General features: G+C 35.5%; 2 protein-coding genes and 3 long non-coding RNA genes across 8 annotated transcripts; 1 reads left to right on the top strand and 4 right to left on the bottom strand.

Annotated features, from left to right (window-relative positions):
* Positions 1 to 474: 474 nt before the first annotated feature.
* LOC126928793 (mucin-2-like) lies at positions 475 to 7254 on the bottom strand. The gene is made up of 5 exons (XM_050744571.1): positions 7019 to 7254; positions 2943 to 4487; positions 2317 to 2419; positions 1583 to 1706; positions 475 to 844 (listed from the first exon to the last, which is right to left on the bottom strand). Exons 1-5 carry the CDS (start codon positions 7107 to 7109, stop codon positions 656 to 658), a joined length of 2052 nt encoding a protein of 683 aa, XP_050600528.1. The 5' UTR covers positions 7110 to 7254; the 3' UTR covers positions 475 to 655.
* A 2181-nt stretch (positions 7255 to 9435) lies between these two features.
* Positions 9436 to 12769, bottom strand: LOC126928848 (uncharacterized). The gene is made up of 2 exons (XR_007716957.1): positions 9905 to 12769; positions 9436 to 9731 (listed from the first exon to the last, which is right to left on the bottom strand). It is a non-coding gene; the product is annotated as an uncharacterized LOC126928848 (long non-coding RNA).
* Positions 12770 to 14237: 1468 nt separating this feature from the next.
* On the top strand, positions 14238 to 16887 carry LOC126928821 (uncharacterized). 3 transcript variants are annotated; one of them, XM_050744665.1, is made up of 5 exons: positions 14238 to 14515; positions 15163 to 15406; positions 15756 to 15811; positions 15902 to 16099; positions 16464 to 16887. In XM_050744665.1, exons 1-5 carry the CDS (start codon positions 14455 to 14457, stop codon positions 16646 to 16648), a joined length of 744 nt encoding a protein of 247 aa, XP_050600622.1. In that variant the 5' UTR covers positions 14238 to 14454; the 3' UTR covers positions 16649 to 16887. The 3 variants fall into 3 exon arrangements, with proteins under 3 accessions (XP_050600622.1, XP_050600621.1, XP_050600620.1); XM_050744664.1 differs by having other exon boundaries at positions 14249 to 14515; positions 15184 to 15406; positions 15756 to 16099; XM_050744663.1 differs by having other exon boundaries at positions 14266 to 14515; positions 15756 to 16099.
* On the bottom strand, positions 15933 to 21242 carry LOC126928846 (uncharacterized). 2 transcript variants are annotated; one of them, XR_007716955.1, is made up of 5 exons: positions 20492 to 21242; positions 19602 to 19687; positions 18674 to 18872; positions 18188 to 18326; positions 15933 to 16078 (listed from the first exon to the last, which is right to left on the bottom strand). It is a non-coding gene; the product is annotated as an uncharacterized LOC126928846 (long non-coding RNA). The 2 variants fall into 2 exon arrangements; XR_007716954.1 differs by lacking the exon at positions 19602 to 19687.
* LOC126928853 (uncharacterized) lies at positions 16663 to 18181 on the bottom strand. Its single transcript, XR_007716962.1, has 2 exons — positions 17742 to 18181; positions 16663 to 17611 (listed from the first exon to the last, which is right to left on the bottom strand). It is a non-coding gene; the product is annotated as an uncharacterized LOC126928853 (long non-coding RNA).
* Positions 21243 to 21247: the final 5 nt, after the last annotated feature.

The following is a 21247-nucleotide window of genomic DNA, read 5'->3' as shown; positions in this document are numbered from 1 at the left end:
GATTTAAAATTTTCCCAGCGAGATTTGAATCAAAAGGTGGTCTACGTCAACATATGGAATTATCAATTCATTATTTTCTTACAACTCTCGTAAATAACTTCCGCAAATTTTCACACATAATTCTGACTCGTTAATCGGATCCTTAATGATCTTGGTCAATTGTCACGTTTTCTATGAGATTAAGAACTCCTAATACTTGTAAACGATAGAATTTATACATAGAGAGTAAAGTTATACCACATTAAACGAGTGAAAAGAACGCTATTCTATTCTATACATCTGTAATAGAATATTCTAGTCGGGGGTCTAGCAGGGAAATTAAGCTTTTGAGAACTTTAGAATGGAATATCTGAGCGTACTAGATAATCTATGAACTTAACCACAGATTTAATTACTTAACTATTCGTGGACAATTGCACGTCAAATAGTTTTATGCGCCTTATACTCTGGGTGTTTACTTGAGTACAATGAGTATTTTTACGCCAACCATTTATGTATATTTGGTAAATAAACGATTAAAAATATTATCTATAATCCTGAGTTACAGAGAATGTTTGATTTAAAAGGGTAAAAGGAAACAATTGTGTTTTATCGCGGTATTAACGCGTTCCATCGAAGACCAATGATAACGTAAATCCAACCGAGGACGTACATTTTACTCTTGGACTGTTCGATAAGTAATTTTTCCATTATCATTTACACCTGTTGTCGAAGATTTGCGAGAGATTGTTTTTCCATCCGGACCAACCAAGGTGTGAGAGCTAGAACTTGAAAACACTCCGTAATTATTGCTAGACGGTGGAGGAAGTTCATCGGCGAATCTAGATTCTATTCCCGGTGCAACCTGAAAGATTAACAATAAATTTTCATCAGTAAACAATCCCTCCAAATAATGATAATCTTTGCAACAACAACAATTAAACTGTCTAATAGACATATATGCAAAAATATATAAAATATCCAATGATATCTACTCGTTGCAATATTTATTAGTGTGACAAATCTCTACTGGAGTTCTATCATTTTAGTTGTGTTCATAAAATATGAATCTGCATAAATATCCACAGTCTAGTAATAATGAACGATAAGTTAATCGATTGCTCCAATTAGGCTCGACAGCAAGAATACCGATCGAGTTCTTTTTCATCTCATATACGAGTATAAAAGGTAAAGTTTAATACACAGAGTTATTCATACTTCATAGATTCATAAATACTAAAGTACTAATTTATTAATTTATTTTTTTGTACTGTATTTTCTCTCCCTGCTCTTATTTCCTGTAAGTATCCTATTATTTGCGAACCTAGGTTCTATAAACCTATTTACGTTTAGACCAAGCGAACGAATGCCCGTTCTTCCCTCGTTTCAGTAAAATCAAAGTGAAAATAGCGTTTGTTCCTTCATTTGATGTTTCTTCACCCGTACTCATCGCAAAGAAGCTCTTTTGGCGTAAGTGAGTTTAAGCAAGCTCGAACGAATGCTCTGATTCCTGCTCTACATACTTGCTCGTTTGATCTAAACGCGTTTTAAGAAGTGCTAGTAAATTGAGAAGGTAATATACGTGTAAACTCGTGAAACTTACTGGATTAATTGCACCAGCTTGATAACCGCCATCTGGTCCCAAATGAATGCCGGAAACAGCGGTATGTATTCCAGGGATGCCATTAGCTCCGTCAGTGGCTATGCGATTAGTTGCTTCAAAGATTCTATAAGCATGTACAAAATTTATATATTAGTTGCTTCTATAACGTTATTTCCATTAATACGAACTTCATTTATTGGGACAAAATTTTCGTTAGCGTCAGATTAACAGAGTTTTTGTCGATTGAAAACACTTATGCGAATGTGGATTCCTATTATGCGAATAAAGAATCATAAGTACTGGGAAAATAAGTGAACTGCTATTATATGAATTGTAATTATATAAACTACATAAACTTTTATTAAAAAGATATGTAATGATCAAACATGTGTATGTTTGAGTTTATGTGTCATAGCATAAGATATTATCCACCATAAGCTTTAATACCTTGTACAGGTAAGGTTAAATAGTTTCTATGGTTCAAAATAAGACGAAAATCGAGAATAATAAAATTGCATTGCTTACAAATTATTCTACGCGTGAAAATAAGTTGAAAATGTAGAATGAAAGTCCTGAATATTTATATATTTTTGTTTAATTGGGAAGTAACGCAGTGGCATTATGATAACAGCTCGTTAAGTTCAGAAATTCCAAAAAAATTTTCCACGAAACGATTTTTTAACAATAGTGATCGTAATCTTCAATTAAAACCTCACCAACCGTATTAAACTTACGATTGTTGTTGTCTTTGGATTTGAGCTTGCAATTGTCTGAAATTTTCCTCCATTTGTTCCTGAAAATCAGGAAACACTAATCCAGTGTCGATGTATGATGCGCCTGTAAACGATAAAGTAATAAGTACATATTAACGATATATGAAAGATAGTTAAACAGAAAAAACAAATTTATTGCTCTTTAATATTCATGCAGCGGTACGTTAACACGTTATACGTTATAATATATCGAGTGTATAGAAAAATTTGTAAAGAATATAATAATGTATCGTATTAAACTACCTTCCTCACACGTAGCTACTATCCCGTTCTATGTTTCTTTGTAATCGTCTATGTGTAATTGCACAGAATCGCAAAATGTTTTGCGATGCAAATACCTTCAGCAACCGTTGAAAGTATTTTATAATACTACAGCAAAATTATAATCCTATAATTATCCTGTTTCAACGATTAGACGTATTGCCTTCGAAATATCCAGCTTTATCATTCGCTACACTCGACATTACGAATTTATCATGGTTATTAAAGATTTTTCTAAACGCAAATTAGCACAGTGCATGCATCCACCCGATAATCTTCAAGCTGGTAATCTTGAGTTCGACTTTGCCCATTTTATTAATTATTACCTCCTCCATAGCTACCATATCCCCCTGCGTTAAGCATGTTCGGTACGTTGCCAGTGTTCGGTTCGACGATCAAAGGTGTGTTGACCGTGTTCAGGTTGTCAGGGTATCCTCCTTGATAACCTAACGGCGATGCGTTTAAATTTGTGCTATCAGCAGAAGCTCCAGCCGATGCACTAGCAGAAGCGAAAGATGTCGCAGGTCCAGTTCCGCCATTAGGTGCAGTCCATGCATTATTATTACCAGTCTCGGGTATAAAGTAGGGGTTGTAAGGATTGTAAGGTACCGAAAAGTCGGGAGTGAACGAAGGCACGAAGAACGGAGGGAACTGGAAAGTTGGGAATCCAGGATACATGAAAGTTCCTGTATTTGATCCTTCGTTTGGAACTGGATTTGTCGCTTGGTTTGATTCAGGCTTTTTATTAGGCACTTGAATTTCATCATCTGGATTAAAACGTGAACCTATCACAGGGGTGGCGGTTGTCGATGTTGGATTAGTTACTTTTCCAGAATCGGATGGTTGTTTCGTCGTAGGCGCGGTTGTGGTCTCAGGTTTTGGTTTCAGCGTCGTAGATTTGCCAGCTGGACTAGACGACATGGGCTTCGGCTTAGGATCCGTGGATTCGCTATTTGGACTAGAAGTTGGAGTCTCTGATTTAGGTGTGGTAGGCTTGGGAGTCGGAGAAGAAGTCATTTCTTCAGGTTTAGGCGTGGATTCGCTATTTGGACTAGAAGTTGGAGTCTCTGATTCAGGCGTGGTAGTCTTGGGAGTCGGAGAAGAAGTCACTGCTTCAGGTTTAGGCGTGGATTCGGGATTTGGACTAGAAGTTGGAGTCTCCGATATAGGTGTGGTGGTTTTAGGAGTCGGAGAAGAAGTCATCGGTTCAGATGTAGGCGCGGATTCGGGATTTGGACTAGAAGTTGGAGCTTCTGAGTTAGGTATCGTAGGTTTGGTAGTTGGACTAGAGGTTGTAGTTTCTGAATTAGTCTTAGGCGTAGTAGATTTGGCAGTTGGACTGGGAGTTGTGGTTTGTGGTTCGCGCGTTGATCTTCGATTCGGTCGAGTGGTCGGTTTAGCAGACGTTGGACTTGGTTTGCGAGTTTTACTCGTATTTGAACTTGAATCAGGCGTCGAATTTGTAGGATCTGAATTGGGCGTTGTAGGATCTGAATTGGGCGTTGTAGGATCTGAATTGGGCGTTGTAGGATCTAAATTGGGCGTTGTAGGATCTGAATCGGGCGTTGTAGGATCTGAATCGGGCGTTGTAGAATCTGCGCTAGAAGATGTAGGATCTGAATTAGACGTTGTAGAATCTGGACTAGGTGTCGTAGGATCTGAATCAGGCGTTGTAAAATCTAGGCTAGGCATTGTAGGATCTGGCTTTTTTGTGGAAGTACTTTGAGAATTTATGTTGGGCAGAGTCGTACTGGTAGGATTCAAAGTAGACGTAGGTATAGTTGTACTTTTGGTAGTACTGCTGGATTCTCGTCTCATCCTCGATAGTCCGTTGAAATCCATCTCGCGTGGTCTATCTTCGTGCAATCCATCTTCGTCGATGAAAAGAAAGAAAATACCATTTTTTTCGTTTTTTTAATTGTTTTTACACAAACGGGTCACTGTGTCTTTGCGATCAATATTTCATACATTTCACTGTTACCACCAGCATGCTTTTGCGATAAATTTCAGACGCTTTTAATCGCAGGAAATTCCTTCACCTTCTGCATGCATGTAAAGGAAAGATTCCATTGCATAAAACGTTAAATACGTGTGTTAACTTTCACATCTTTTGTTCTTTTTCTTTCTCTCGAAAGACCTTAATCGTTCAAATCGCATAATCCTCGTTACTATCACATAGAACATAAAACATGCAGAAAGATTATGTGACGGATAGTGTTTTGGTAAAATACATTCGTGCACATGCCTGTTTCTTCGCGTAAGTAGGAATCAAACGTGCAATGGATAGGGACAATTATAGAATGGAAATGAAAAAGATCTAAAATAAATGACGAGTATGAAAAAATGCTATCGATCGATACGAATTACTTGTAAAATAATTCCTGTACGAATTATACTTGAATTTTCCTACGCTCTCAACTGTTTTCGTAAATCAGTCGGAGAGATACTCGTTCGAGTAAATGTATGAACTTTTAAAATTCCAGTTTCTTCATAAACATTACGTCGTATTTGCGATCTTTACAATAACTCAGAGCCAGTTTTATCGATGACAATCTTTTTTCGCGGTGGAAACAATCCTGTGTTAGAGAGTCAGAAGCTGAGATTTTGAAACGCCGACAAAGCGACGTTATCGAAATTTTACTTTTAGTAAAATATTTATGACGCATCATAATTTTGAAAGCGACTTTAGATAAATAGAAACTGAATGACGCGGCTCTCAAAGCCGTATCTCGAAGGAACTTTCCAATCCTAATAGTATTCGTTCGAAAGATTACAAGCAAGTTCAACGTAATTTCGTATCTCGTAAGTCGATCGTAAGGTCGCTGTAGCAGGAAATAAAAGCAAAGGAAATGAAACGAAAGTATCTCAATAAGGGTCAAGGTGGGAAACAAAATCAGGTCATGGTTCGCGGGTGTCACGGCCAATTATCTGAACGCGATGACACATGATGCTGTTTACATGCAAAGGAGAATGCATCGTGTTAATGATAGTTAACGTTACGCGGGTACACACATAAGAATATTGATTATCGACATTATCGCGGTTGGAAAATCTTCCGCTTACAGTATTTCTCGGTACACGTACGTCCGAGCATTCGCCGGTATTTCGCGCTGGTTAAGCAGTATAGATAAACTAATGCTCCTTTCTTTGTATTTTTTTGCAGATTAAGCGGTAATCGACCATTCAAAATATACTTAATATCATAACGCGAGTTTTCAAAATATAGATTACAGTTTCACAATGTGACAACACTACTTTTTATAAGTTATATGATATTTAGCTTTTGACAATATACTTACTTTAAAAAAGCTTCTTTTTCTGCTGACATATCTCTGAGTTTCGTTACTACACATGAATTCATCGCTTTCTTACGAAGGTGGGTTCTTCGACTATTAACTAAATTTAACGAGGAATATGGTAACATAAGGAACTTATTAATACATGCGTATACTGGTGTCGTGATATTCGGATTAAAAAATCGTATTTAATGTACGAAATAAGATCACTTATATAATTTTATTCTCAAATTTGTTAATCTTTTCTTGGAAAAATAGTTTCTTCAAAAAGGTATATCAGAGGCGTAAAAGGATCGATAAGAATATGATAGAGGAATAATTATATAATTGAAGCAAAATACTCGCTATTATCAATGAACGAAATAGCGTATGAAATACTTTATTCAAAACCAAACTGACGCATCAGTTTCTTTCAAGTACAGTTTCAAGTGTGAGAATTCGGAGTATTTTCACGGAAGACCGTTCTCCTTGTAAATAACGGTCCAAACCTGTTTCTAGATATCGGATAACGTCGATATCTCCGCGAATGGTTCTATATATTCACGTACATATTCGTGTAGAAAAATTTGTCCGTAATCGACATGGCCGAAAGTTTGTTAATATTTTACGTTATTACGTCATATTCCGTGAATTTCGCAATTTTCCTGAAATCCCGGTATTTTATTGCGATGTCAATTTAAATACACGTGAAATGTTATGTAACCTACAGCTGGAAAAAATGTTTAACGTGAGAGAACAATTTCCTTAGAAATATCGTTGCTCAACTAAAATGATGACTTCGATACGGTCTAGCAGTGTCTCTAATGAATGCTTTTTATCCATAAAGTACGACAAACGAATCAAACAGTATAATTACGAACAATAGCGAGAACAAAGTAGTGTTGGAGCGTGTCACAATTATATTTAAATCGCTTCGTCTGCTTCGTCAGAGTTGCTTCTTAATTATCAAAATTGTTAGGTGTGCGAGTGTGCTTAGCGTCAAACAAAGTGCAACATTCACTAAATAGCAACTAGTCTTGTGCATTCGTGTGTTAGTAAAGGACAATTTATTTCTCTGTACATATATACAATACGTGCGTGCATATGTTTATTCAATGACTACTCACTTCTACGCACTCTGAAGAGAGGGGATCGTAACTCCGCGAATGATCCCGCAACGCTGACAAACAATAGCAATGTCAAGATCCTCGTATCCATTTTACCCGGAAGTAAGAAAACAACGTTGGAGAAACAAATTTATATGTTTTTAACACTACCGAACGCGAAAATTTAATCGATCCAGACGTTGTCGCAGCTTATGAGGGAATGACTGAGTCAACCGGCGTCTCGGCCATCTTATATAGGATTCGCTCGGATCTCTTCCTTACCTTGGCTCGTTTCGAGCTCGTTTCATGTCCGTGCGGCGCGGCGTGCGAAAAATTATACGACTGACTGAAATTGTGGAAAATTAATAACACACGGAAGTCGATGCGTTGTTTCATTCCCACGATGTATTCATGTAAAATGGAGGAAAATTTTGAACCGAATATTATTATTCAACCGTATAATCCAAATGTTATTATCCAAATGTTATTCTGCTACGAATAATTGACAGCTTGTTTCTTCTTGCTAGAGATAATGTTTCATTCATACTATGTTCATTTTTTATCTTTTCAAATTAAATCGGATATTGATAATTCATTCATACCGAAGACAATTCGTTTCATTAAAGTAAAGTATAGAAACTGAATGACGAACTGAATGAGAAGGAGAAAATAACAAATAAAAAGGCTATTATATATGCTGAAGATATTAAAAACTTTATTAAGACAATCGGTTTGTTTTCATAGTTGATGAAACATTTAAATAATTTTTTTTTACGATACATTTATATAACGTCAATTTAAGCAAATTATTTCGCTAATAATTTTAAACCTATCTTTTGCAATTGGAATTAGTTTTCGTGGCAATTGATCAACTATTGTTTAATATTAATATTCATGTACGTTAGAATTGGTCAACGGTATTTAAAATTAATAATCTTTGTACTTACGCTACTTTCTTATTATATTAAGAACATTTGGAATTACGTTTAAACAAGATTAATTAATTACGAGACGTGAACGCTACATTTACTTTATTCACAAATAATGGCCGTAACGATTTAACGATAAAATGATTCTTAGGAAATAAAAAATGATATCCTAAAATATAAGTTTCTCATATTTTATACGACAAAATCTAAACCGAACTAAATTAAACGCTTTCCTCTAGTTTGTTATTTCATTCCTGTCCTTTGTTCAATAAATTGTATGTTCTTTTACACTTTTCACATCTTTATTCGTAAGGCTTTAAATTATATAAAACATTAAAAGATTTAACGTGATTTAAGTTACGAATTAGTCTTCGATTCGTTTTCAACAATGAAAAACTACGACTTACAATGTGCATAAATAATAATCGATACATCGAATCGTAATCGCTCTTACATCCTGTTCTACGCGATCTAACGATCGATCGAAGAAAACCGAGATTACATCTACCATATTTTCGTAAGGGAAGAACATTGCTCATAAAACTGAATAAACAAATATACCAATTAAATGCAATCGATAATCTTGTGGTTTATCGATTATTAGATAGCATGTAACAAATTGATACCTTCGGTACAACTTTCGTAGAAACAATTGTTAGCGAGATGCGGTCCATTTGCAAGAAGAAAAATATTATGAAAGATTGTGTCACGAATCGCTACTAGGATTTTATGATTCAAAAGGAATTATTATCTTAGTCACTGTAAAAAATAGTATATTCGATCGGACCCGATAATCGATGAAAACATTCCGAAGGAAGTATGACCTCATCTTAAAACTGTTCGAGAAAGAGTGAAAATACTTCGAGAAAATATTTCATACAACATTCAATCAATAATAAAAATGAATAAGTATTTATTCAGATGCGATTGCAAGTGTGACAATCGAGATTAACCTGTTTGTGATACACGTGGTATTGATAAAGAACTTTTTCGCTCTTTTTATATGAAAAATTTTATGAATTAAGAAAGGGAACAACTTGATTTATCATTATTTAATTGTGTCATACATGTATAATGTTTGTTATATATAATTTTTCACAGTACGAAGATATAATAACGGTTGAAACTTTAATTGTATATAACTCGTATTTTACAATATATATTTTTATGGATTGAAATTTTCGAAAAGAATCTTGATTTCACAAATTAAAGATATTTGCATATCAATTTTAAAATATTTTTCGTATCAACGTAGAAGTTTCATATAATATACATACTACGGACATTTAAATTCCTAGTTTCTTTCTTTATAAAAGAATTTTAACAATAACTTGAAAATTAAATGCCGCGCAAAAGTAAAGGATTTTACAAATAAATACCTGATAATTATAAATATATCATTTCTGTATAATAACTTGCGAACATTTCGTAAATTCCTGCGTACAAATAAGAAAGAAACAGGTTTCGTAAAATAAACGAAAGTAGATGTATTTTTATAAAAAAAACATATAAGAAAGAAAAGAAAGTATTTATTTAAGATCGACTAATTTTAAATCGCACGTTTATGTATATAAATTTACATATAGCCGTATAATTACGTTTTATTCATTGATTACTTGTACATATTTAATTCTTTAATAAGAAATAAGTAATATCTTCTTTATATTTATTTAAAAACTTGTACGTATATATGTATAAGATGTATCATTCAAAATAAGATTAATGTAGGACTATGCTAATGGATCTACATATCAAATAATCCAATTACATTCGAATGCTACACAAGGTTATGTCCTAGACAGAATCTGTAATGAAATGCATAATCATTATTTATATGTATAGTAAGACACATGGTTGTAGGCATAAATAATATTTAATACAGTAATAAATAATATAACGATTAATTAACATATTAATACATATATTAATCAAGCAATACACCGATACAGTAATAGATAAGGTACTCGTTATTACGTACTTACGTATGTACGAGGTATCGCCATCTATGTAATTGAGCGTTTCACATTCATTAGACTTACATTTATTAAATTTTCCATAAAATTCACATTGTTTATTACACAGTGATATCAAATGGGATATAGGCTGTTTACGTAAATTCTTTAACATTTTATTGCTAGATAAATTTCTTGGCTCTGTACGATAGTACAGAGTGACGCCGCCGGGGAATACCCAATCGCGAAAGTTGATTACCTTCTGCGCATTAATCTAGAGGCGCTTTGGACAGCAGGCTCGTTCCCTTTTACAGAGGCGTCTATTGTGCTCGACGGCAAGGTACTCATCTGCCTCTGGAGTTCAATGTCAAGACAGTCGAGACACGTATAACCTGCTTCTGGCCCCTGCTTGATGAATCACGCGTAACGTCCGTGTATTTGCTTATTGTTTCACGCCGCTTATACAACAACGATTACGATTCGTTGCGACCGATAACGCATTCGCGGTGGTTCTTTTGTCTCTGATTGAATGTATCGCCTTGAATCTGATCATTCGTATCGTTCCACTGTTACAATCTCAAATACTCCGTAATTTTATGATCTTTATAAAATCGCTAAAAGTCATTGGGAATTTTCGTTGTATCGCTGTTGACACATTTAGTATGTTTTATTTGCGTTTGCAGACTCTCCGTTTAAGATGGAACTTCTTCCTAGCGAAATATTACTTTCATATCGAATTGGCAATGCCCATGACCATGACATATACAAATATTATTTTAGTCATTGATATCTAAGTACATATATGAATCCAAGCTGTGATGTTTTATACCAGAATGTGCACAAATATTATATACTTATTCTTATTTTCAATTCCTTTTTTATAATAAAAGAGATTTAAAGTGTTCGGTAAAATATATCTCCTTTGTAATGTATAATTGACTTTTTAATTTTAGATCTTGTAAGGTATAATGTTTTGCATTTTGCACCACGACGACCACGACGTTACACAGTCAAACAGTATCACAAATATGCTTATAATTTTTAATTACAATAGGGACTCCAGATTAGATTAAGTGATATATTCGTTTTAGATCCATATTGATTATTAGCATTAGTTCTCTCTGACGTATCGAAATATGTAGCTAAATGCATTTGGTGATAATTGGATAATTTGTTCCAAGGACTGAAGTAAGCATGAAACTTGATTTAAGCACGAAAACTTGAGTGAAAAATAAGGCATATAAAATACTTTGTTTTGTTTTTATACGTTGCATTCTTGCCTGAATTAATTAATTTTTTCGCTATGCTTGACTCGTGATTTTACTGTTCGCTGTAACATCTTTGCCTATTGTATCATTCTGATTTTATTCGTAAGGATATTCGCTGAATCGTTCGTTGTATCATACTCTACCGTATTTTGAAATACATATAGTCTTTATAAATATGTTAATTGGATGAAGCAAGATAAAAGCGGAAAATGGGACCGCATTCTTTCCGTCGAGGCTTATCGTTATACTATCTGAAAACTTTCACGACGCCACGGTGGCTTAAGTTAATATAATTTACTCTTGGAAAATGGCCTACTGTGTTGTCGATAAGATCTGCTGGAAATCCTCGTTGGCTCAGATGGTTAATGATTTTACGTTATTCAGCTTAAAGTAGTTCAAAACTACATAAGTACAGACAAGCAAATATCTTCAGTAAGAGTTTGGTTTCTGTGAGTGCAGTTACCATATCGACGAACAATCACGTTAAAATTAGCTACTTTAGTGCTGACGGTAATGATGTTGCAATATGAAAATGCCAAAGGTAAAATTTATCAATATTTAATAAGCGATTTAAAATAGATATCGTTACAATGTACAGCTTGTTGTTGATTGTCTTTCTTGTTAACTATACGACTCTGTTGTAAAGCGTCAATCTCCAGGGAATTCCATGAAAAAAATACGTGTATTTTAAATTAAAAATGCACTTCAAACATAAAATTGTCGATACGTTTTAATTCACATTAGTCGTATATTGGTTTAAACGACTTTAGAACCTTCTATTAGACTTGAATACTCGCGATGCACGATATACTATTAGAAGTGCTGAAATGCTATTTAATAATTTAATATTGTGACGTTGTTAATATTCTAAGAATGCATACGGCGCAATCACAGATAACGACGAACAACATGTGCACCTACGGAACGAACAATGTGAATCATTCGTACACTCGACTAAAACCGAGAAATACGTTTTCATCGTTTAATTATTAGACGTGTTATCGATTATCTTATGATTTACCGTATATTCCTACGATTTCTATGATATGTTCGACCATTCAATGGTTCGTGAATATACCATGACGTACACGTTATTCGAATAATAATCAGCGCATCATTATTGAAAGATCTTAGAGTTAGGTAAAGAGAGATAGGATAAAAGCATAGGAATATTATTTACCGTATTTTAAATTTGATTTAAAAGATTCTTGTTTGACCAACAAACCAAACTTTCGACGTAATTATAATTACAGAGATATTGGGATTAGGTTATTGGCACTATTAGTGTTAGTGTTGGCTGAAATTTAACGAGGCACACGTATGTGAGAGGCCAATCGCAAAAATTATTTTATCGTAATATCATAAACCAGTTTGTGACAAAATATGGCGAACTATTCAGTATCTCGTATGTCTCAAATACTTAAACAATTAAGAAATTAGAGATTTTAGATTTTTCTTAAATGTCAAATTGTTCTATTTGCATTTCAGCGAATTTACTTTCTTACTACGAACAATCACGAGGCATTTCAGCACGATTCAAACGAATAGCCACGTTTCGATTACTCGTGGTACCTACCATCGTTTCCTTCGATTTCGATAAATCGTTGGTTTAAAGATGACGATGACAGTGTTACTGTTTCAAAGAAGAGAATCGACGTACTGGAAAAAAAACGTACTGGAAGAACGGGACAAGTTATACCTTACGCTTTTCATAAGAAAGCAATTTTAACATTCAACGGACTGTACGTGTGTGTGCGTCAATTACTCTCATACTCTCAAAACCGTTTTTTATTTGATTTAAGGATTCATATCAATATGCTCCTGCTTACTGTCTATTTTTGGACACTTTAGATACATCACACTGTAGTTATTTGTAGCAATAGTTATTTTATAACTTTATCTTAGACTTATCACTTATTTTTAAGAATTAAGCTATATTTGTCTAATATATCTAATACAATCTAAGCTAAGTCATATCTACAGAATTTTAGCTATCAAATAATAAAAAACTAAATGTCAAGAAACATGGATTTATCGTGTTTCTCCCTATGGGAAAATGATATTTGAATCGCATTGTAATATAATCAATTTTCCAAACACAGTAAACACGTCTCCATTTTACTTCCAAACAAGGACCAAACCCAGAATGGTCCCGAAAATGCGGAGCAGGGAAAAGCGAAGCCGATAGACAGTGATATCGTGGACGAGAAAGCAAGAGACATTGTAGAAAATACCAAAAAAGAACAGACGGAAAGCGAGTCGACGATAATAAAAGACGACAGTCCGAGCACGGTTACGTCCTCGACGAACATCCATGAAGAGACCGTACGACGAGACGAAGGTGAATGAAAAGGAAACGTTAACGTCGTCGAAAATCGACGATGCACGATATAGCGCATCTACGAATGAAAAGGAGTTGCAAAAACCACGAACGAGAACGATAAAATCGTAGGACCGGCTGAAAAACCCGAAAAACCCGAAATACTGGAAAATTCGAAGGCAGTAGCGAACGAATTCGGTAAACCCCAAATCGATCAACCGGTGGAGGAGAATCAGAAGCTCGGGAAATCCGAAAACGTCACCAATGAAAACATAGCGCAAACGATTGAGCAAGCTAACGAGAAAAAGTGATATTAAGATCCATGATAATTCTGAGTTATCTGAGCGTCATCCGTAAATGAAATTTTCAAGCAATAACAATGGAACATTCCGAATGTAAAACGACGAAAACGGTAATTTGCAATTAAGACGCGGAAGAATTTTTTACGATTAATTTTTACATCGATTATATTCTAAACAAATTTGAATAAATGCAAAAGAACACGTTAAAAGGATTCTACTTTCTTTTTCTATTAAGCGTTTGAAGTCTCGGTAAGATTATTTTAGTAGTGAAAATATGTACAATATTTATGTAGACAACGAGTACATAGACTTCTTCGATAATGTTTTACATTTTTAGATCGCGGTTTTTTAAAACGTGGCAAATATACGACAAAACATTGTAGATATATTTGGTTGGAGGATAATAATTTCTACACTCAGAAGCAAATAGAATTTTCATAGCAAGCGCGCGAGTATGTATGTATTTCGTGAGTCGTAGTATTTCGAAAATTACATTGTTCCAAATTAACGATTATATCTCGATAATCCCGTTTCTTTACGCGCGTACGAGTCATTGCGTTATTCTATTCGTCGAAGAGTATTACGTGGGTGGACACACGATGAATACCAACAAGGATTTTAAGGTCGCTCATACTTATTGAAAAAGGGCGGAGAACAATCGCACGCAAGTCAGAACGTTTTCAGAGATGGCCAGGAGCATCTTTTACGTTGTGCCGTTGTGTTTTGTGTTGTTAGTGGCGTGGGCAGGTAAAATACTTTCTCAGCCTAAAAATATGTATCGCGTGGTGCGTTCTTATCTTTAAACATTTTCATTTACATTTCATTCGTGTGTGCGCGAATCACTGGTTTTATGCAAATAATTATTATCCCGAGATTATTTAAAAACTTAGATTATTAGTTTGATTAATATTGCAAAGAAACTGAAGGCTGGTAATATGTACTGAATTTAAAGTATTCTTATAGAATATAAAACTACCACATCTAATATATTTCTTTTGTATTGAAAATTGATTAGAAAATGAAATATCGAGAGTAAAAGAAGCTAAGCCATATTTTTCTGAATTTTAATTCTTAGTGTTAATTTTTTATTTTATCAACCTTTATTAAATTATTTCAATGAGTTATATCAATCGCTTAAAGGTGAGAGGATTTTTCTTTTTTTTCAATGGAATGAAATCAATTGTTGCACTAAATGTTTTGTGCTCGCATTAGCTTGAGACAGTTGAAATTATGTACTTGCTTTTGCTCTTAACGCTTCAAATTATTACGCGGTTCTCGGCAATTTTCCGCTTGCGACGTTTCTTATAAGACGGGAGCCAACTACGATAAAAACGTAGCTATGGAAGATTTTCTTCCTTTGAACGTGTCATGGAGGGACGTGTCTCATTCCATAGATGATCGTGCCCTTCTCACAGAGGAAGACGAACGACGATGGAACACACCACCGGAGCTCATACCGGAGCAACTCATCAAGGCATCCGATGTAAAAAGCGGACGATCGTTGTCTATTCCAATCACGACGAATATCAACGTAAACGCGGGAAACAATGCACATTCTTTGGGTTTTCAACTAGTCCCTGAAAGCGTTAGCTACTCTGAAAGCAACAGCTTCGATCATCCATTGTCGGAGGCGAGTGGGTACGTTCCGTGATCAGTCGCATATCAGGGATAGTCTTTCGCATTAAACAGCGCTTCAATTGATTCGCGTTAAAATATTAAATAACTATCAAACTGTTCTGTAACACATAACGATGAATCGATTAACTATCCACAAATCCAACGTTGCACATTATTGGAAACCCTAGATAAAGTAATTTTATAATAAAAAAAATAAATAATTTCTTCAAATCTTATACAATATAGCTAAATTGTACAGAATATAGATAGAGAAAAATTGTCATTGTTAAATACGAATTATCTAGGAATCCATTTCACAACACAATCCATAATACAATTTTACTGTAACAATGTATATATTTGTTACCAGGAGCGTTTCACAAAGTCAGTCGGTGTCGTTCTCCGCAGGATTAACGGGAATCGCTGGTGCTGTATCTGGAGCTGCCAGTCAATATTATCCTATATATGGTAATGTAGGGAATGTCAACAGTCAAGTGTTTGGTTTCGACAGTGCAGCTGCTACTTCGTCGGGCAGTACCCAAAACGGGCATGCAACTTCTTCTGCCGCATCTTCTGTTGGTTTCGTGCATTCTTCCGCCACGTCGAGCATAGGCGCTGTTCGTCCCTCTCAAGGAACGACCATTCGCTTTCCAGGACAAAACCAAAATCGACCAATGTGGAGTAACATTCGCCCTAACAATAATAAAAACAATGGTACGAACAATATCGTTTCTAATACCTGTTATCTCATATAAAAACATTACATATTAGCGATGTTAATTGTGGCACCATCGTGCCGCAGATCGCACGAATACTATTAGCGATGTACAACTACGATAATATTCATCTCTCAGCGTAATGATTACATTTAAAAGTATAATATCATACGAATTATGTAGCAATGAAATGTAATTAATAGTCTCGCACGAAGATTTTATTTCAAACACGTACGAAGCTTGTGAGTACATACTCGATGTTTCGATCGTTGCGTTATTAATTAATTATTAAATGCCATATTTCGTTAGTAATAAGAAAGAAATTAGCGAAGAACTAACTTAACTGTGATCTATCTTTTTAGGTAACAATCCTCCGCGTATGCCGAAATTAGACATCGAAGTAAAACCACATCGTGAAAATAATCGCGGTACGATTAAGTTACACGTTTCCACGCACGAGACAAAGTGGGACAATAATCAACCAAAAATTCATATACACAAGTGGCAACCTAGTTCTAGGACACACGACGATGATGAACAAACATGAACATAAATATACAATTAGGTTTGACTTCAACGATTTTATTTATCTTTTAATTGTTTTTTTAGTCAATTGTTGCGCCATTTTTACTCCAATAATGGGGTAAACAAACATGTAAAATAATTTTTTGATTCAGAACTGTTTATATCTATACATATTTATATAATTGTAATTTTATTATTGTAATTGTAATTTTAACGACTGTAATAGACTTTTGAAATATAGAAGACTCACAAAAGTTAAAATATATGTATACTTCAATGAAATCAAAGTTCTCCGAAAAAGTTTTCTTAAAATCACAAATACTAGCAGAGACCAAGAAGCATCCATTTCGCTTACATGTCACATTCAATAAATTTAATTCCACGTTAATGGTAAGTAGGTGAAGGAGAACGACTGATTTCCACGGTCAAATTACGATCTTGAATTCCCTGCGACATCTCTAGAATTACCGATGATTGTTGCTAAACTTTAGGATAACAAAATCACTGTTTTAACAGCGAAAATACTTGGCAATGTTATCGAAGTATGATAACTGCAACCGGAAATGAATTTCCAGTGTGATCATTGACTAAGATCAAGATTAAATGTTAAATGGACATTAAACGGAGCTTTGTGTCTTAGGTTATGAAATACCGACTTGCCAAAAAGTCAGAGCGTTTCTTACGCCCTCTGTGATTTCCTGCGGCGAATACAGGAATTATTACAGACGACTCGTCAGTGATTATATCACCGACGAGGTACGAGGAACGTGACATTTGTGACGTTCGTCTACCGACGTCTTGCTGTTTTACCGATATAATTACTCGGAACTTTTGTATCTATCGCTGCTCCGTATTTGACATCCAAAATATGCGAATGCGAGTCTTTCTGTTGTCACCTCTGATATCAGTAGGGGTCACCACGTAAGCTAGCATCTCCCCTATAGCGAAGACCAGAGTATAAAAGGACCTGTATCACTGGGCGTCTCTATTTTTTCGTTACGAAATAAAATAACTTTCGTTATTAAGTAAAAGTTTAAAAGTGCGTAAGTAGATTACCGAACCTCCTTTCGCAAGATTTTAAAATTTGCTTATAATTTATATTTTAATATGCCTACCTGATACTGTAGTTCAAATAATCAAATCCACGTTAATTATATATTTAACAAGTTTTTCAGAATGCGATAATACTGAATTTTTTATAGTTTGTTACTCTTGACCGCCACTGTGTGTATATTTCGTTTACAATTATGATCTGCCGTCTAGTCTACTTGTAATTTCGTGTCAAAATTTAGTTTTAATTTCAATCACTACGAACGCCGTAATCTTATCGTATCTGAATCGGTAACATTGGAAATGACACTAAGATGATAAAGGAGTTCTAGAGACCCTCTAACCGTGGATGAAAAAAGTACATTGGGCGATGGATCTATTTTGTATGTCGTCCGCGCTAATACTAAATCGATAACGTCGGGCGTCGGACGAAATGGTAAATGGGGGAGGTCAATCGACCTCCGATACGTGCGGCTCAAAAAAGCGTTGAATGTTACGTTTATTCTCGTACCTCATCTGTGCATCGAGTAATCTGTGCAACGATATGGAAATTCTTGTTCGATGTTGTTACTACGGTTGGTAAGTTAGTCCTCTATCCTGATATCTCATACGGTAATTAGCTGTTTAGTATCTCCGTATCGTGGTGCCCTCTGTAAGGAAGTTTCGATTACTTAAACATTACAGTCAAATTTGAAAGCCAAATATGTATTGTTATGGCATAAAAGCCGATATCGTCGGTGAACCAAAAGACAGAAAGCTATAAAAAAAAAAAAAGTCACAAATATGCATTTACGATGCAATTTTTAAGACAAAAAACAATTACAAATCTACATATCCCCATAAATATTAATTTTTTCATCGTCGTCATAAACTTTTTTCACCTATTTTGTATACATTAACGTTGTCACAAGTGAAGGAACAAGAATTCGGATAATTTTTTCAATATATATTCAAATACGGCTGGAACGGGGGAAAACAATTCAAAGGAGTTTCTAACCGGGGAAGTCCCGATAGGTAGCGCTATCTAGGGGGATGCTGCGAAACTAGGCGTCCACGAACGGAGCAATGGCGTAGGCGGCGATCCATGTGATAAATTAATTTTTATAGCTTCGTGGGTGGCGGCTCTTTCTATTGGTTGCTGATCGGGCGCCTCCCACTTCGAACGACGTTTCCTTCTCCTCGTTTATTCCATTCAACTGTAATACCATAATATACCACTTGTCTCGTTTCAAATGAGCTGGCAGGGAAATATCAAGGATGCGTGTAATTGAAATATACGTATTCGCAGATCTTCCTCGATCGATTCTCGACGAAGGCGTAGCTCTCCAACGACGCGAGATTTTTATCGGGCGGATCACCGTTTTTAAAGAAGACACGACGTAACTGCGCATTACACGTGATTGTTCGCGTTCGACGACGATAATTATCGCGATTACGTAAGGAGAGAAAGATCAATACGATTTTTACTTCGCCGCCGCGCGACGTGCCGATTACTCGACGAATCGCTCGAACTTTAATTACTATTATTCGATCGCGAGACAATCTGTTTTTCCACGGATGCAATTATTCGTGCTGAAGAAACGAGATAAACAAATCTTAACGACCGCTATCGTTTGTAGAATGATTGCATGACAGAGGTATCGAATGGATTGGATCGAGATTACAATCGTATAACGTTATAAGGAAGATTAATTTCCATGAATACCTGCAACGTTATATCGAAAGTTTGAGATTGTTGTACGTTTCATAGAATGTAAGAAGTTAATGCATAGGAAGATCAGCCTAAGTATACGGAATTCCTTATTAACATTGATTTCTAATATCGAAATTTTTGTTACGTTAGAGACACGACTGAGATTGTTATTTTCCTATTGCGTAGTATTATTCTTTTTCATTCTATTGTATCGTTGCGCAACATCACCAACCTGGCATTAAAATCACCACGCATCTTTCTTGTACGAGCGTCCAAGTCTCCCTTCTCCATTTCGGGTTGTGCACATTCAAAGTTACACTAGAAAGAACCTTTTCTAACTTTCATACAAGTAATCCTCGAACGATATGGCTAATTGTTTCCGCGTTGTATAGAACATTACTCGTTGGATATGTATTTATTACGCGATATTATTTTAGCCAAACAGTAGATTCTTATTAGAAAGGAAAAGGAACAAGCAAAGGAAGAAAGATGTTTTTCTCGTATACGAAATAATAAGAAAGAATAGAAAATAGGTTTTTATTTCTTTTTACTAGACTAAAGTTAAAAATAAAAAACTACTTGATCAGAATGCTATATAAATTAACCTTCCTTCGAGAAAATTTAATCGTGATCGTATTTGTAAGTTATGATTTACACGTAGAATCAGAAAAATCATTTCAATCAACAAAATATCGCGTAGAAGGTGGCGCGACGGTACTTTCTTCGATTACGTTTACGAGGGGAATGGCTGTTATAGTTACGCAGAACGGCGCGCGTTTTATGGCGAGCACGCTTTTCCGCACGTGCTCCGTGCTCAAAGCACGGGGAAATCACGTCGTCGAACGAACGGCTCATTAAATATAGATGGTTATCTCTCGATACTTAGAGAAGCCCCGGGAAAAGGTAGTCCGGTTGGTTTATAGACCGTCGACTTTCCTATACAAACGAGATTAGCAAACGTTCTCACCGCGTGTAAAGTTTATAATTTTTAGCTTCAGTTACGTTTCATACTATATACTTCCTTTTCTTGTTTTACGAGTTTCGATTAATAATTACACGAATGCTATAAGAGAGAATTCGTATGAATAATGAGTGATTCGGAAGGAAGATATGAACACTTACCTTTGCACCTAGTTTTCTGTATGAGATTAAGAATCAATTAAAACGCGTCCAATTAGTAATACTATTTATTCTAATATTTCGGTTAAAAGTTTGTCGATCGATCCGTAATTTCCCTAATTTCTTCTCATCTCTAAGGCAAAACCTAAACATCTCTAAAACCAAAAACACGAAAATTTCCAAATCTCCGTACAATCTCCATTTCCTTTCCTCTGTATAATAACATTTCAATTAAACCTCGTACTCCCGTCAGATCGGCGCGAAAAACTACTAAACCAATCGGCGAAACTGCGCGCACGCATCTAACGCGAATCTCCTCTGTAGCGCGTTGGAGATGGATTTTGCGTTGGAAGAAATCGACGAGTTCGCGAGATCGGAACCGGGAGGAGAAGCAGCAACGTTAACGGCAAACGATGAAAACGGACTGCGAAGATTAGCGAAGAAGCGTGGAAGGAAAAACGAGGAGAGGAAGAATTAGGAGAGCAGCGCAAAACACGACAAAGAGCAGAAAAAGACTATAAGATGAGAAGGGAACAACTGCACAGAATCTGAATAAGCGGTAGAAGAAAAAATGAAAAAGGGTAAAGAACACAAGGAAGGATAAAAAGGGAGAGAAAGAGGAGGAGGAAGAGACTGCGAAGATATATGGAAGCAGGCAAAGGAAGAGGAAGAAGAAGAAGAAGAGAAGCAAGAGGATGGAGAAGGAGAAGGTGCAGCCGTAAGGTGGGAGGAGAGAGAACGAGAGAAGGCCGCGGTAGT

This window comes from Bombus affinis, chromosome 2, assembly GCF_024516045.1.
Source record: "Bombus affinis isolate iyBomAffi1 chromosome 2, iyBomAffi1.2, whole genome shotgun sequence".
In the NCBI taxonomy this organism is placed as follows: domain Eukaryota; kingdom Metazoa; phylum Arthropoda; class Insecta; order Hymenoptera; family Apidae; genus Bombus; species Bombus affinis.
Note: the sequence above shows the minus strand (reverse complement) of the source record. Positions and strands in the feature narration are given on the sequence as shown.

What these genes read in the sequence shown, in the direction of transcription:
- LOC126928793 (XM_050744571.1), bottom strand. Translation starts at nt 7,109, where the DNA reads ATGGATACGAGGATCTTGACATTGCTATTGTTTGTCAGCGTTGCGGGA. An exon ending in ATCCAAAGACAACAACAATC is followed by an intron (nt 1,707 to 2,316) that starts GTAAGTTTAATA and finishes ACATGCTTATAG; the next exon opens with AATCTTTGAAGCAACTAATC. An exon ending in AAGCTGGTGCAATTAATCCA is followed by an intron (nt 845 to 1,582) that starts GTAAGTTTCACG and finishes TTAATCTTTCAG; the next exon opens with GTTGCACCGGGAATAGAATC.
- LOC126928821 (XM_050744663.1), top strand. Translation starts at nt 14,455, where the DNA reads ATGGCCAGGAGCATCTTTTACGTTGTGCCGTTGTGTTTTGTGTTGTTA. An exon ending in GTTGTTAGTGGCGTGGGCAG is followed by an intron (nt 14,516 to 15,162) that starts GTAAAATACTTT and finishes CTCATTCCATAG; the next exon opens with ATGATCGTGCCCTTCTCACA. An exon ending in TAACAATAATAAAAACAATG is followed by an intron (nt 16,100 to 16,463) that starts GTACGAACAATA and finishes CTATCTTTTTAG; the next exon opens with GTAACAATCCTCCGCGTATG.